General features: G+C 48.5%; 1 protein-coding gene across 1 annotated transcript in view; it reads left to right on the plus strand.

Annotated features, from left to right (window-relative positions):
• Positions 1–770: 770 nt before the first annotated feature.
• The window catches only part of LOC119385616 (uncharacterized), a 231,271-nt gene continuing 217,974 nt past the window's right edge, over positions 771–14,067 (plus strand). The window contains exons 1-3 of the mRNA XM_049414038.1: positions 771–969; positions 9,557–9,741; positions 13,670–13,920. Coding sequence (XP_049269995.1) covers positions 879–969; positions 9,557–9,741; positions 13,670–13,920 — 527 coding nt within the window. The 5' untranslated portion in view covers positions 771–878. The remainder of the gene's footprint in view (positions 970–9,556; positions 9,742–13,669; positions 13,921–14,067) is intronic.

The following is a 14,067-nucleotide window of genomic DNA, read 5'->3' on the forward strand; positions in this document are numbered from 1 at the left end:
CACAACAACGATCCGAAGACGAGGCAAGCAGCACATGCAAAACAAAAAAAAAAGCCAAAAAAGGCACGGATGAATTCTGAACTACTGAGATTCTCGATTTCATCACGCGCTAAAAGGATATCCAAAGCGTGTTTTGGCGCTCCGTCCCCATTTGAATGCGGTGGCCGCGGTCTGGATCGAATCCTGCTCCTTGAGCTCAACAGTGCTACAGCTTATCTGTATTGTGGCGGGTCAGTTGTCTTCCTAAAACATCGACGACGACAGATTGCGAAATTATGTGTAGCGCTGCTAAACGCGAGGGCGCGGGTTCGATTCCCGGCCGCATCTCGATGGGGGCGAAATACGAAGAACACTCACGTGCTTAGATTTCAGCTCAAGTCAACGCAGCCCGGGTGGTCGAAAGGAATCCGGTCCCCCACTGCAGCGTACCTCATAATCATATCGTGGTTTTGGCACGTAAAACGGGCAATTCACGGAGGCTTAACTGAACACGAGGGCCGTTAATATATGTGGCGTAAACAGTGGTTTACGGGCAAACAGGCGGCGTAAGGGGGGGGGGGGGGAGTAGCTGTTCCGACTTGTTGGAGGCGACGAGACGTGCTCCACATTGGCCACAGAAGATAGAGCCTTCTCACCGCTATCACTTTCTGTCACCCGCTCCGTCGCTATGAGCAATCGTCGCCGTTAGAAACGCATTCGAGGCAACGCGTGGCCCAACAGCGTCCCATTCTGACGAGTTGAGTCCCTCTCCAAGACAATCGCTCGCATTGTACGCGTCGCCGAAGGGCCTCGGCTAATCGGTTGCGAAATCGTGCCCTACTTATCTTATTGATAGAGCGCGGACGCGGATAACGGGCTCCCAGTTCAGATTCCCGGCGATGGCTGGGACTGCGGCGGCGCTCACTGCCGCTCTGCTGGCGCTGTTGGGTCAATTATACAAACGAGGAGTGCGTATATGGATCGATCACGGTGAGTTAATCATTCCGTTATCACGGGGCTTCCTGCTACATGTCCCGATGTCTGTTTAAAACGCTACAGGAAGGCGTGTCACCCCATAGTCACAGAGAGTTTGAGTTGATGCCGGGTGACCGGTGAGTTGCGCCGCAGTAACAATACTGGTGGCGGCATCTGCGGGAAGATTCTGAGCAGAGATCGCGCAATACTTGTATTGACCCGCACATAAGCTTTAAGCGCTGATGTAAAGCGTTGCTATTAGGATAATCGTTAACGAGCAGTGCTTTTATCATTATTTTTCGACGTCGTGTGATGTCCGTATCGCAATGGCATAGGATGAAGGATTAACCCCCCCGAAAATTTTCAATATTGCATGTGTATATACACGCTAAAATATGCACGCAGAAACATACTTAAGGTGTGGTTGAACCCCCCCGCCAAAAAAATTCTGCCTACGCTACTGGTACCGTCTGATTGCAACCTGCTATTGCTGAAGGAAAGATATCATTCCTAAAGACCAAAGCCTTATACGCCTCATGCGAATGTGGCCTTGCACGAAAAGCCGGCGTGAAAGAACTGAAGCAAGAAAGATCACGTGACTGCGCGAGTTGCGCGCTCACTTTGGCGCCGTTTGCACCAGAGCTCGAAGCAGGCGAAAGCGGAAAAACTCACTAGAAATCCGCTACCTAGAAATCCGCGGTCGGACACCTGCAGGCGGCGAGCCCGATCGTTATGGGGCCGATTTATTTCGCTGAGGCGATACCGGAACGCCTGGCCGCTTCGGCGGAGCCTGCCCTAGCAAGTAAACATCCGGTCTCAGATTCAAAATGGCGGCTAAATTTGTCGGCGCAATCAGGATATATATACTCCTTGGAGGGCGTGGAAGAAAGACAATTAGCGGAGATGCAACTGATGTATCATTCAGTAAAGCGATAATCACGGTAGCACCGATCTTACCATCAATGTCAACGTTAAAGCAACCTTTGTTCAAGCACTGTAGAGACAGAGCAAATCGCTGAAAACGATTTAACTTACAATTTGTTGGGATTATCTTGATATTCCATTTCTTCCTGTATGCGACATAGATTTTCCAGCATCAGGCGAGCCGTTGCAGGGTCAGATGATGACGAAGTGGTGATGACTGTGATGACGACCGTATAATGACTTTCGGCCCTTGGCGTGAACAGGGTCTCCCTTGGGGAGAGCAATGTTTCCATGAACCCCCCCCCCCCCCAACCCCCACCCACACACACACGCCAGAGTTCTTCAATCATACGAGTTGCGAAACTCTCCATAAGCCCCATGTGTCAAAATTCGGGCACGCCATTGGCCGAAATAGCGGGTGTCTGCTGATTGTCGCGTCATCTATTGACCAAAAAACAAATAAACGCTCGCGACGACGCCAGCGCTGCGGGTGGAGTTGAGCAGCTTGAGAGAAGCGCACGTTGAGGCGGAGCCATGGTGCTTTTGTGTTTTGTACCGCTGCTCCCAGAAGGCGCGCCCGTCTGCAGGCCCCCGCAGCATTGGCCAAGGGCACGTCCGGGTTTCGGCCCGAAGTCTCGCAACTGGTATGATTGAAGAACTCTGACGCACAATTGGTCGAGCTCGCAAGAAAAGAGGCTTCGCAATGGATGCAAAACGAAAAATGAAGCGATGACGTGCTTTCAGCGGCCTGCATTTGGTCCCCGGCTTTCCGGCGGTAAAGGAGGGAAGCCAATAGTTCTTGGAATGCAACATCAGGAGTCCTTGGCCACCATTATCGTCGAAAACATGCATCGCTAGAACCCTGCACATTAAACAATGGCGCGAAAGTGCGGACAGTGTAAAGGTATAGGGCAGACTTGGCGCCTCCTTTAGGTGATTAGGAGGGCAGCCACCCCCTTCCTCCAGTGCGCACGCATATACTTACTGCTGAATACAGCATGACGTAAACAGAACGACGAAGGCGGTATGGCGACGATGACACGAGAGCAGTTTGAGGCCTACAATGATATGATGAGGTGACAAAGTTGGAATGGCGACGATGGAGGGAACGGTCACTACTGCTTCATGACAATGATATGACGACGAATGTGTGGCGACGGCGCTGTGACCAGGATTGGAGGAAAGTGACTGACTGCAGCGTGATTGCAACTGACTGAACAATAAAAAAAGCGCAACAAGAATGATGTTGGAATGACCGTTGTGAAATGCCGACCATGGTGTTACGACGCCAGCGTGAGAACGACGGCATGAAGTCAGTAAGATGGCGACTACTGTATGACGACTATTCCTGGAAGTCACCGTAGTCTCTTCGACCTGGCTGAAGATTCTGAACCAGCTCTTGAAAATGCTGTGCAAAGCCAGACTATTACTGAGCCAGTTCACAAAGTTCAAGCTGCAAGGTTTCCTATCTAATGATCCATCATTACAGCTGCAACTGCCAACAAATATTTCTTGACGTGATACGACACTGCTATGTCTGCTGTGCGTCGGCGTAGCGTTCACCAACTTGTACAGCTATTTCACTGTAATGACTTGTTCACCCATGCTGCAAATGCGAAGGCACCATAGATCTCCTCGTGTGCCCCTGTTCCCTCTTTGACCAATATCGACTAAATTTCCAGTTTGTCTCGAGCAATCTTGCTCGCTCGTTTAGGGAATAAAGAAATCCTGGGAGCCTTACAGCTCGTCAGCCCACAGTCATACGATTCCTTCTGCAGTTCTCGAAGGCAATCGATTTAAGTGATCTCCTGCAGCTACGCTGCACTGTGCATGTGTGCTGTAAATTGTATGCGCTCATGCTTCCTGTCTCATTTTCCTGCCAGAGTGTAGAGTAGGAACCGCGCGGCCTTTCCCGCATTCCTTCCTCAAAAATGAATAGGAAAGTGCGAGCCTTGTTGTGTGATAAGGGAATTTCGTGCCATTTGTGGATAGTGTCGTAGTATTTGCGCTTGCGACGTGCTACGTGATGCTGCAGGGTCTGTCTGAATATTTCTTTAGTTGCTACATAGTTTTACGGGTGTCTTAACAGCGCAGCTGTTTAAGCTTTTTGTTGCGCCGCGCGGTGTTCGCAAATACTCAGGCGGGTATGCGCCACAGGAATTGGGATGAGGGAAGGCTGGAGGGGGAGAGGGTGGAACGTGGCATAGTATTGTATAATAGAGCTGTAGCGAAGCATTCCTACTCAGTAATGGGTCGTCCTGTCGAGTGCCTTCCAGTGGGTCGTTCTCTTCTCTGAGAGCACGCCCCTCGTGCAGAGCGTCGGCCCCGCTTTGACTGTCGCTGCCGCGCGCCGTCGCTGAGTACCCGTTAATAAACGTCTTGACAATTTGGTGGAGGTGCGGGGTATTACTAGTAGCCACTGGCGGCCGTCGCCGTTGTAATTGCGTCGGTGGAGCAGGTCGTCGCGAACGGCGAAATGGTGGGCTTGACGACGCAACAAGCGAGTGGATGGTGTGGCCGATGGATCAGTCAGCAAGTCTATCAGTGAGGCAATCCATTGATCCTTGCGCTGCTCGGTAGCGATGATGTGAATATCGATGGAAGAAACAACAAAGTGAGACGCTGAGTTGTGGACATTGTCGTCAGGCAAGGGAGAGCGCGACAGGGCGTCGGCGTCAGTATGCTGACGTCCGTTGCGGTACAGCATGCGGATGTCGTAGTCTTGCAGGCGAAGTGCCCAACGGGCAAGACGGCCTGAGGGATCCTTCAATGACGACAACCAGCAGAGTGCATGATGGTCGGTCACGACATCAAATGGGCGACCATACAAATAAGGTTGGAACTTTGTAAGGGCCCAAATGATTGCCAGGCATTCTTTCTCCGTGACGGTGTAGTTGGTCTCGGCTTTAGTAAGCGTACGACTTGCATATGCGACAACATATTCCGGGAACCCAGGTTTGCGCTGCGCAAGGACAGCACCGAGGCCAACACTGCTGGCGTCCGTGTGTACCTCTGTAGTCTGCGTTATGACATATGCGAGTCGTTCCACTCTGATCCGCAGTGTGCCCACCCTGGGGTATCGAAAACCTACCACCGCATTCGCCAACGTTACTTTTGGCGAGGGACGTACCGCTACGTGGAGAAGTTCGTTCGCTCCTGCATCGATTGTCAGCGCCGCAAAACTTCAACGCACCTGTCGCCAGCAGGTCTGCAACCTCTACCTTGCCCTGACCGACCGTTTGGGCGCGTTGGCATCGATTTATATGGGCCACTTCCCCTGACGTCCGCTGGTAACCGCTGGGCCATCGTCGCTGTAGACAACCTCACGCGATACGCTGAAACTGCTGCCCTCCTTGCGGCTACAGCGAGCGATGTGGCCTCCTTCCTGCTCCACCGATTCATGCTGCGTCACGGTCCACCCCAGGAGCTGCTCAGTGATCGAGGCCGTGTCTTCTTGTCGGAAGTCGTCGAAGCCATTCTCAAAGAGTGCAATGTTGTTCACCGCAAAACTACTGCTTACCACCCGCAGACGAATGGCCTCACCGAACGCTTCAACCGCACGCTAGGCGACATGCTCTCGATGTACGTCGCCGCCGACCACACGAATTGGGATGTCATTCTGCCCTTCGTCACGTACGCCTAAAATACCGCTCCTCAGAGCACTACTGGTTTCTCACCATTTTTCTTATTGTATGGCAGGCACCCGTCGCACACCATTCACACAATCTTTCCCTACAAGCCGGATCGATCTGAATGTGCGCCTATTTCTGCCACAGCCAGACCTGCTGAGGAGTGTCGCGAGCTCTCCAAGACCTTTACTACGAATAGCCAAGAGCGGCAGAAAAGTATTCGCGGTGACACCACCAGTTCTGCGTCCACGTTCCTTCCTGGAGCGCTCGTATGGCTCTCGGCCCCTACCACTGCACCTGGCCTCTCTTCCAAACTACTGCCCAAATACGAAGGCCCCTACCGTGTCGTCGAACGCACATCCCCGGTGAACTACCTCATCGAACCCATCGACCCATCTTTGGACATGCGCCGTCGAGGGCGCGACATTGTCAACGTGGCGCGCCTGAAGCTCTACCATGACCCGCTCATAGTGACAAGTTGCTAGGTCGCCAGGCGGCTCCCTTTTCGTAGCCGGGGAAATTGTAGCGAAGCATTCCTACTCAGTAATGGGTCGTCCTGTCGAGCGCCTTCCAGTGGGTCGTTCTCTTCTCTGAGAGCACGCCCATCGTGAAGAGAGTCGGCCCCGCTTTGACTGTCGCGGCCGTGCGCCGTCGCTGAGTGCCCGTTAATAAACGTCTTGACAGAGCATAGAAAGAGGGTGAGAAAGGGAAGTGAATGTGAGGAAAAGGGAAGGGAGGAGGGGAGAGGGTAAATCTTTGCATAGTCATGTATAGTATGATATAGCAAGGAGGTGGGAAAGGCAAGTGATGGTTAGGAGAAAGGAAAGGGGGACGGGAGAGAGTATAGTATAGCATTATAGTATAGTATAGAAAGAAGTGAGAAAGAGAAGTCAGGATGAGGAAGAGGGAAAGGAGGAGGAAAACGCCACCAGCTCAGCTGTTTCCTCAGTATTCGCACCACTAGTGCGTAGCTGCCCCAATCTTCTTTAACGCTTTTCAGCTACGCGTTTGGGCTAAATAGTTATAGCAGCGTTATGTGCATATCATGTTTTACTTTTCGAAAAACGCTGATGCGATAACACGGGAAGCATACTTCTTCTGTGTTCATAGATAAATAAAATAAGCAGCTTACAAGCGTCTGTGGAGCCGCCAGTGAGTTTGATGATTTCTGCATACAAGTCACGTGGGCTCCGGGGGGGGGGAGACAAGACCATAACTGCGTCCTCGGTTCCATTGAACACAGCGTTTTGTAGAAACGCTCACCATGTGCACTTGCGCCAAAAAAAGAACCAACGAGTTTCGATAGGTAACGAAACCTTGACTTCACGGCGTGGGCATCGCTCCTGACGGCATTTCAACTGAAGAGCGAGCGTGACGGCGTCAGTAGCGACGAAATGGACAACGTTGAAAACCGAGAGGGATGACGTGCTCAAAATATCATATTTTGCGCGTGCACAGCCGAAACGATGTCATTTACCTTCATAAACATAAACACTTAGGTGCCTAGAAAACGAGAAGTCAACGTTGGAGACGGCCACTACGACGTCTCGAAAAATACCACTGATGCAAAGCCGCAAGCTTGCGGCGTGCTTCAAGGATGGTTCCTGTGCGGGCATGTGTTTGCACTCTCACAGTACTTGCCACCAACTCAGTGAAGGCATATACGTGGGAGCCTTATCAACACAGGTGCACTTTGCAAAAAGGAGGTTACCCATGTTTGTTATCGTGATAACCTGTATCTTACAAGCGCTACATTGTGAGAGCAGAGCGAAGGGTGCCCATCCTGCTTTTCCACTAGAGAGAGCTTGAAGCAAGAAAAAAAAAACTTTACATATAAACCAACTTAACGCCGCCGCAAATATCGGTCCTTGCAGTTATTTACACAATATAATTTGTTAAATATAATGAGATGGTTTGACGGGACGAAATAACGATAGCACAAAATGCATGTCATAGAGGGCGGCACGGTTTAATTTTGACCACATGGCATAATTTGACGTGCACCTAGAGCGTGGCACAGTGACATTTTAGAACTTCATCTCCATGAATATGTGGCCGCCGCGGCCGCGAACTGCTCGCTCCCGCAGTGGTCTTAGCCACTGGACTTGTATGGGACACTGTTATGTCAACTACAACTGCCACAAAAAACGTTTGTAATCAAAGCGGCATCCACACTTTGGCAGCGAGTGCAGGAGGATTACGCACTCGTGCACAACCAACCCTGTACGAAATTAGGTCGAATTCTTCGCCGAATTTATATATTTTCACATGTTTTTATATGTTTGCGTACATTTCCGTAAGAATAATACGAACGTATATGGAGTAATTTGAATGACATACAGGACATTTCGGTAAGGAGTCGAGGGCAGAAGTACTGCACTCCTTGAACGAGTGAAGATATTGAAGCCAAAGTGAATATACTTTGTTTAAGACGGCATCAGGACAACGGTGTGATAACAAATGCGTGATGACGACATATGGTCATGATGAAATGACGAAATTGGTACGACCATGGCGGCATATTGGTAATTGATAATTGGTACGACCATGGCGGTATTGAATGATGACAGCGCGATTGCGATGTGCGTTCATTGCGCGATGGAGTGCCTAGGAAAGAATTGAGAAGGCGGTACGACGTCGAAGGCATGGCGATAGTGGGACCACGGTTATTAAATAATGGTAATGATACGATGATTGCGGGACCACAGAGGGACGGCGAAGATCGAATGGCGATGACATTGTGACTGTAGTCGGGTACAACTTAAGAATGCAGGAGAGGCCCCGCCCAGCATAAAGTTTCATAATAGCACACTATAGGGGGAACCCTGACACTAATGTCTGTGGGAGCTGCAACACACGGTGCTTCAGCGCATATAGGAATGACGGGTAGGAAATGGATTTGCCTTTGCCTAAGCTTCCTTCTTTCGGCTCCGTGTGACAGCGTGGGGCCTGCAGTCGCTTTGTCGCAAGACGAAGATCTGCAAAAGTTCAGCAGTACCACTTCATCATCTTGACCCTTTTAAGCTAATTCAAATCAATTCAGGATGGTCACAACAAGCTATTCTCTTAAACAAAAAAAAAGACAAAACACAACAATAAACAAAGCCACAAGTGCGTTCGAAGCCGCAAGCATGAAGTCAAGGCAAATCTATGTACTACCCATCATTCCCACGGTGGCTGAAGGATCGAAGCGCCGCAGTTCCCTGTCGTAAATATTGTAGGAAACTATATTACACCCAGATCACCGAAGCCTAGCAGCCGATTGCCTCAGCGACTAAAGAAATAGTCCCGCTGATGTAGTCAGCGACGTTCTCCGACGACAGTGTCACTGGCCGTCCGGCTTATGACGTTAGTTTCTCTTGAGAGCGCATTCGTTGGTGCAGGCGCTTCCGCATCTACCTCTCAGTCGAAATGCCATTTCCTTCTAAAATTTTACCCGACGACAGGTATGACAACGTATGAATGACGCTGATTTTGACTTTTAAAGGTCGACAGCGGCGCGGAGAGTCAACAGAGATAGATAGATAGATAGATAGATAGATAGATAGATAGATAGATAGATAGATAGATAGATAGATAGATAGATAGATAGATAGATAGATAGATAGATAGATAGATAGATAGATAGATAGATAGATAGATAGATAGATAGATAGATAGATAGATAGATAGATAGATAGATAGATAAAACTGAAGCAGGCTCGCTTATTGCTAAACGTGTCCTCTTCGCAACTACTCAGCCCTTTCAAAGAGGACTTGGCGACTTTGACGGCTGCAATATTTCATTAGGTAAAGAACAAATACAAAAAAAGAGAGTTCCCTCTGCGGAATATTTCGTTCTTGCTTGTAAAAACAACATTCCAGTTTCAGTCGTCACGGCAAATACCTCGTTTGAGCAGTACTGCACTTGCAGCACGTTTATCACTTTCGCCAGGGTATCGTATGCTGAAAGCAAATAGACAAGGTTTTCGATTATGGAAGAAGGAACAGGGCGCGCATATATATTGAGCATTTGCATGGCATTGACCGAGGAAGTGCTTTTTATTCAGGTTTGACCTATCTGTTCCGATACCTGCTGGCTGTGGTCCAACTTACATACCTGCTGCAAAGAAAAGACCGGCGCTTCCGGTACTTGGAACCCACACATAACGATGACGTCGTCAACAGTGGAGCCATCTGCGCCCCGCTGGAATGGACACAGGAATGTCCACGGAAAAGGGATAAGCTGGACAAAGTAAGACGCATTGAGTATCCCGTAAATGGTGTCTGATAACAAGTTACACGGATCCCTGAATATTGTCAGGCTGAACAGCCAAAGCGTAAAGCTAAGCGAACCGGTAGTTATTAATGATGCCACAGAATATCAAAGCCATGAAACAGAAAATAAAAAGAAGTTCGATAAGCCAGAAGCTAGCGCCTCCGTAGTAGAACGCGATAGCTTAATCGGACCGTGTTCGTATCGTCTTCCCAATCGCTAGCCTGCCTTCGCTTCTCAGTGGAAGCCTAAACCGTGTGGCAAGGAAAGCCAAAGTGCGGACGCTATCTGGCTCGCATCTTTCTTTGCATCTTGCTCGAAGTTTCGCTCGCGGACAAGGCTGAGTTTTCGCTCACAACCAAAGACGCCACCGCCTCCAATACCGGAATTTCTGCGAAATGAGATCTTTAACGCTATCGCATTAAAATATATAGCTGCATTGCTATATGGCAGGGCTTTCAAACATGCGGCCCGTGGACCTTTCGCTAGCGGCCCGGCCCACACATGACTGTCTACGTACAATATAAGTGATAAGTATGTTCATGAACAACGCAGACGTGACTTGTCTCGATAAGTTTTTTTTTCTGAGACACCCCATTGGGTAATTACGCGTTGAAACATAACCATGGAACAAAAAGTCTGCATTTCAATATCGGCGTCCAGATTTCAGTTATTCTGGAGATCAGTATCGACATGTTTCTGGAACCCCTTCAGAAATAACCAATATGTGAGACATGGGAAAAGTCTTCTTTCAAATTGCAACGTTAGCTGACATTTTTCAAACTCGCCTCGCCCATCCCCCTGTCTCATCCCCCGCTTCAACTCCAAACTTCATGATTGCAAAAAACTGCGCTGCAGTTACCGCGAAATGCGAAGTTAGGGGGGAGACACGAAACGAAGTGGATACTACAAGCGCAAACTATCAACTGAATTTTATTGAACAAAACTTGAAGGTAAGAAGATATCCAGGAAAGGGAAAGATCAGCTTTACGGAAAGGGGGGGGGGGGCGGCAATCTTGCTGCATTATCTTCATGTGCTCCACGTGGCGTGATTGGATGAGGTGAATGGGTGATTACGATTGCGAGAAGTTGTGAAGGCTCAAAGTTCTTTTCCGAGTGTGCATATTCAGTTGCTATCTCTGGCTTCTGATGAATTCGATTTCCGAGGCGGTTAGTAGAATGTAGCTTGTATTGACGCATGCGTTTTCCTGGTCCGATTTGTGAAAGGCTTCCCAAATTTCGCATGTAGTCTTATTCCTTGATTTGGCCAAAACTGTCGTTTTTTTCCAACATTGGGCGGCACCCACACTCTCTGCAGTGCATGGAAAGGTTGCCTGTAATCGCCGTCTGCTGGCATGCATAGCGATGCTCTTTGAGCCGTTCATTGAGGCATCTTCCTGATTGTCCAATATATGCTGTGCCACATGTTAGTGGGATGGTGTATCCAATGCGTACTTCACATTCAACGTATCTATTAGCATGGCGTGTTCCGCATGTTCCCTGCTTCGGGGTCGTTTACTTTTTGGTACATTCCCTTTAACTAGACTGGAGCTGAGAATACAACATTAAGCTCGTACCTGGCTCCTATCTTCTTCAATTTGTGGGATGCTTTGTGAATTTATGGTACCACTACCGGCTTTTTTTTTTCTTGCTTGGTGGGTTCTTTGCTTTTCCTTCGTTTCATCTCTTTCAGCATATTTTCTCCAACTGATACCAGCACGCTGTCTGGGAAGGCGCTTTCTCATAGGCGCTGTATCTGGAGGTTAAAGCTCTCATTGCATCGGTGTGCGCAGGATCTTCTGACTGATTGTGTAATGCTTGCGTTAGCCATGGCCATCTTTACTAGTTTTGTGTGCGCAGAACCGAAGCGAAGCATGCCCTTTTCCCCTCTCGTTCGGTACATGTAGCACATGTGGCTCCTTTCTTGTTTTATGTTGAGGGCTAAGTATTGCAGAGCGTTTTCGGTGGGAACTTCGTGCGTGAATCGCAGACCCCCGTGCTCCTCCTCTAACATCTTCTCTATTGACTGTCTAGTGGCTGGTCTAGGCATACGAGCATACCTTGCCACTAACATGTGGCAAGGCACATATTGGACAATCAGGAAGATGCCTCAATGAACGGCTCAAAGAGCGTCGCTATGCACGCCAGTAGACGGCGATTACAGGCAACCTTTCCATGCACTGCAGAGAGTGTGGGTGCCGCCCAATGTTGGAAGAAACGACAGTTTTGGCCAAATCAAAGAATAAGACTACACGCAAAATTTGGGAGGCCTTCCACATATCGGACCAGGAAAGCGCATGCGTCAGTACAAGCTCCATTCTACTAACCGACGCGGAAATCGAATTCATCAGAGGCCAGAGATAGCAATTGAATCAGCACGCTCGGAAAAGAACTTTGAGCCTTCGCCACTTCTCGCAATCGTAATCACGCATTCACCTCATCTCAATCACGCCACGTGGAGCACATGAAGACAATGCAGCAAGATTGCCGCCCCCCCCCCCACCCTCTCCGTAAAGCTGATCTTTCCCTTTCCTGGATGTCTTCTTACCTTCAAGTTTTGTACAATAAAATTCAGTTGATAGTTTGCGCTTGTAGTGTCCACTTCGTTTCGTGTCTCCCCCCTAGCTTCGCATTTCGCGGTAACTGTAGCGCAGTTTCTGTGATTCATGAAAAACCAACTAGCCCAATACCTCACGTTGCTCCAAACTTCAACTCCACTGACACTGCTCTAGCGGGAGTGTTTCGTGACAGCGGCCAACTATCTGAGCTGAGCTTGATACCCCTTCTATGGGGAAAGGGAAACTCTCCTTAACGTGTGCCTGAGTGAAGCATGCGTCAGTGCTCCGGCTCTCTTTATATATGTCTTAATAACTCGGCAGTTCAGGAAGCGTTTCTTTCATTTTTGTTTAATTACTCTTCAGACTAAAATTTAGAAGCTGACACAATAACGCCTGAACTTGGGTAGAGCGGTGGTAGTACTCACTGTTTTCGCAAGTATACAAGTTGTACTTTCCGAAAATGTCCTTCGTTAGGTTAGAGGCAACATATTCAGCGTTGTGTATGTTTCCTAACAGACTGTTCTCTATGCTTGTATTTTTTTCGTCAAGGCACATGCGGGTAAGGAAAGCTCACGCCATAAATAAATAGCGAGGTATTTTTTTTAAATTTCTACCAATTCATTTATTGCGGACGTCGACTCAGCCCGTCGGAAGTCGAATTTAATAAATAAAGGTAAGTTTTTATGAAATATGTTTCCGACCTTGCAGTCATGTTTCGAAAGTTTTTCTAGGTTTTCTTTCCCCTTTCGTATCCTTGCTTTATTTTGCTTCGCTTTTTTTTTTGTTCCGCTGAAAAATGCAAATATTTCTTAATAAAACCTTATTAGAACTGAGCATAACTTATGTATCTGTTCGTTATCATTTTAGCACTGATAATGTTTTCATGCGTGTACATAACTGTATTTCTTATTTATATTTCTATGCAGATGCACATTTACGGACGTAAATGTGTGCAGTAGTTGTATATGTACAGATGTTGATATATTTGTGTACTTGATTAGATGGGAACATGTACAGATGTTCTGTATGCATAGATGTGAATGTAGGAGTGTGTAAGAATATGTATTGCATCTTTTCTATTTATATACATGCTGTATACTGGTTGTCAAACCAAGGGGGCAGGAAACACGTCAAGCTGCTGTTCTGTAGTGTTTTGTTCCTTGCCTTTGCATGTTCTTTGTGTTTTTGCTGTAAGCGAAACAAGAAAGCGCGAAGCAAAATTTTAAATTTAAGAGCTGTTTAGCACAACGAAAAAATTTTTATGTTTGCCGTCGTCATTGTTGGATTAGATTGCAGACCTTGTCGTCTGCAGGCGTGCGCATAAAAAAACGACGCCAATTCACTCGCAGGGCCAAGACAAGGTGCTCTTTTACGGTGTGAACACCGGCGGTGATCGGCTGGTGGTGAACGTCTCTCGCCGACAGAATCACCTGGCTGAACTCTGGATTGCCCTTTACACAGCCGATGGAGCGCTGTACTCACTACCCGCTTTACTCACACTCGACCGCAGCGCGGGAAGCTGTTTCTCGGCTGCTGGCCTTCGGCTTCAATGCTTGGCTGCCAACCGCCGGTGGCGCGTCGCATTCAACGGGCTGCTCAGGTCAGGATCCGCTTGCAGCTTGTGTACACGTCTTCGGTGCATAAGGATATCTGAAAGTGGGATTCGAAATGTGAGCAGCACTTCTTTGGCTAGCATGATGAATTTGAGATTGGGGGAAATCTAACTTCCGCTGTGACGTCACACGCA

This window comes from Rhipicephalus sanguineus, chromosome 3 (assembly GCF_013339695.2).
Source record: "Rhipicephalus sanguineus isolate Rsan-2018 chromosome 3, BIME_Rsan_1.4, whole genome shotgun sequence".
NCBI lineage: Eukaryota > Metazoa > Arthropoda > Arachnida > Ixodida > Ixodidae > Rhipicephalus > Rhipicephalus sanguineus.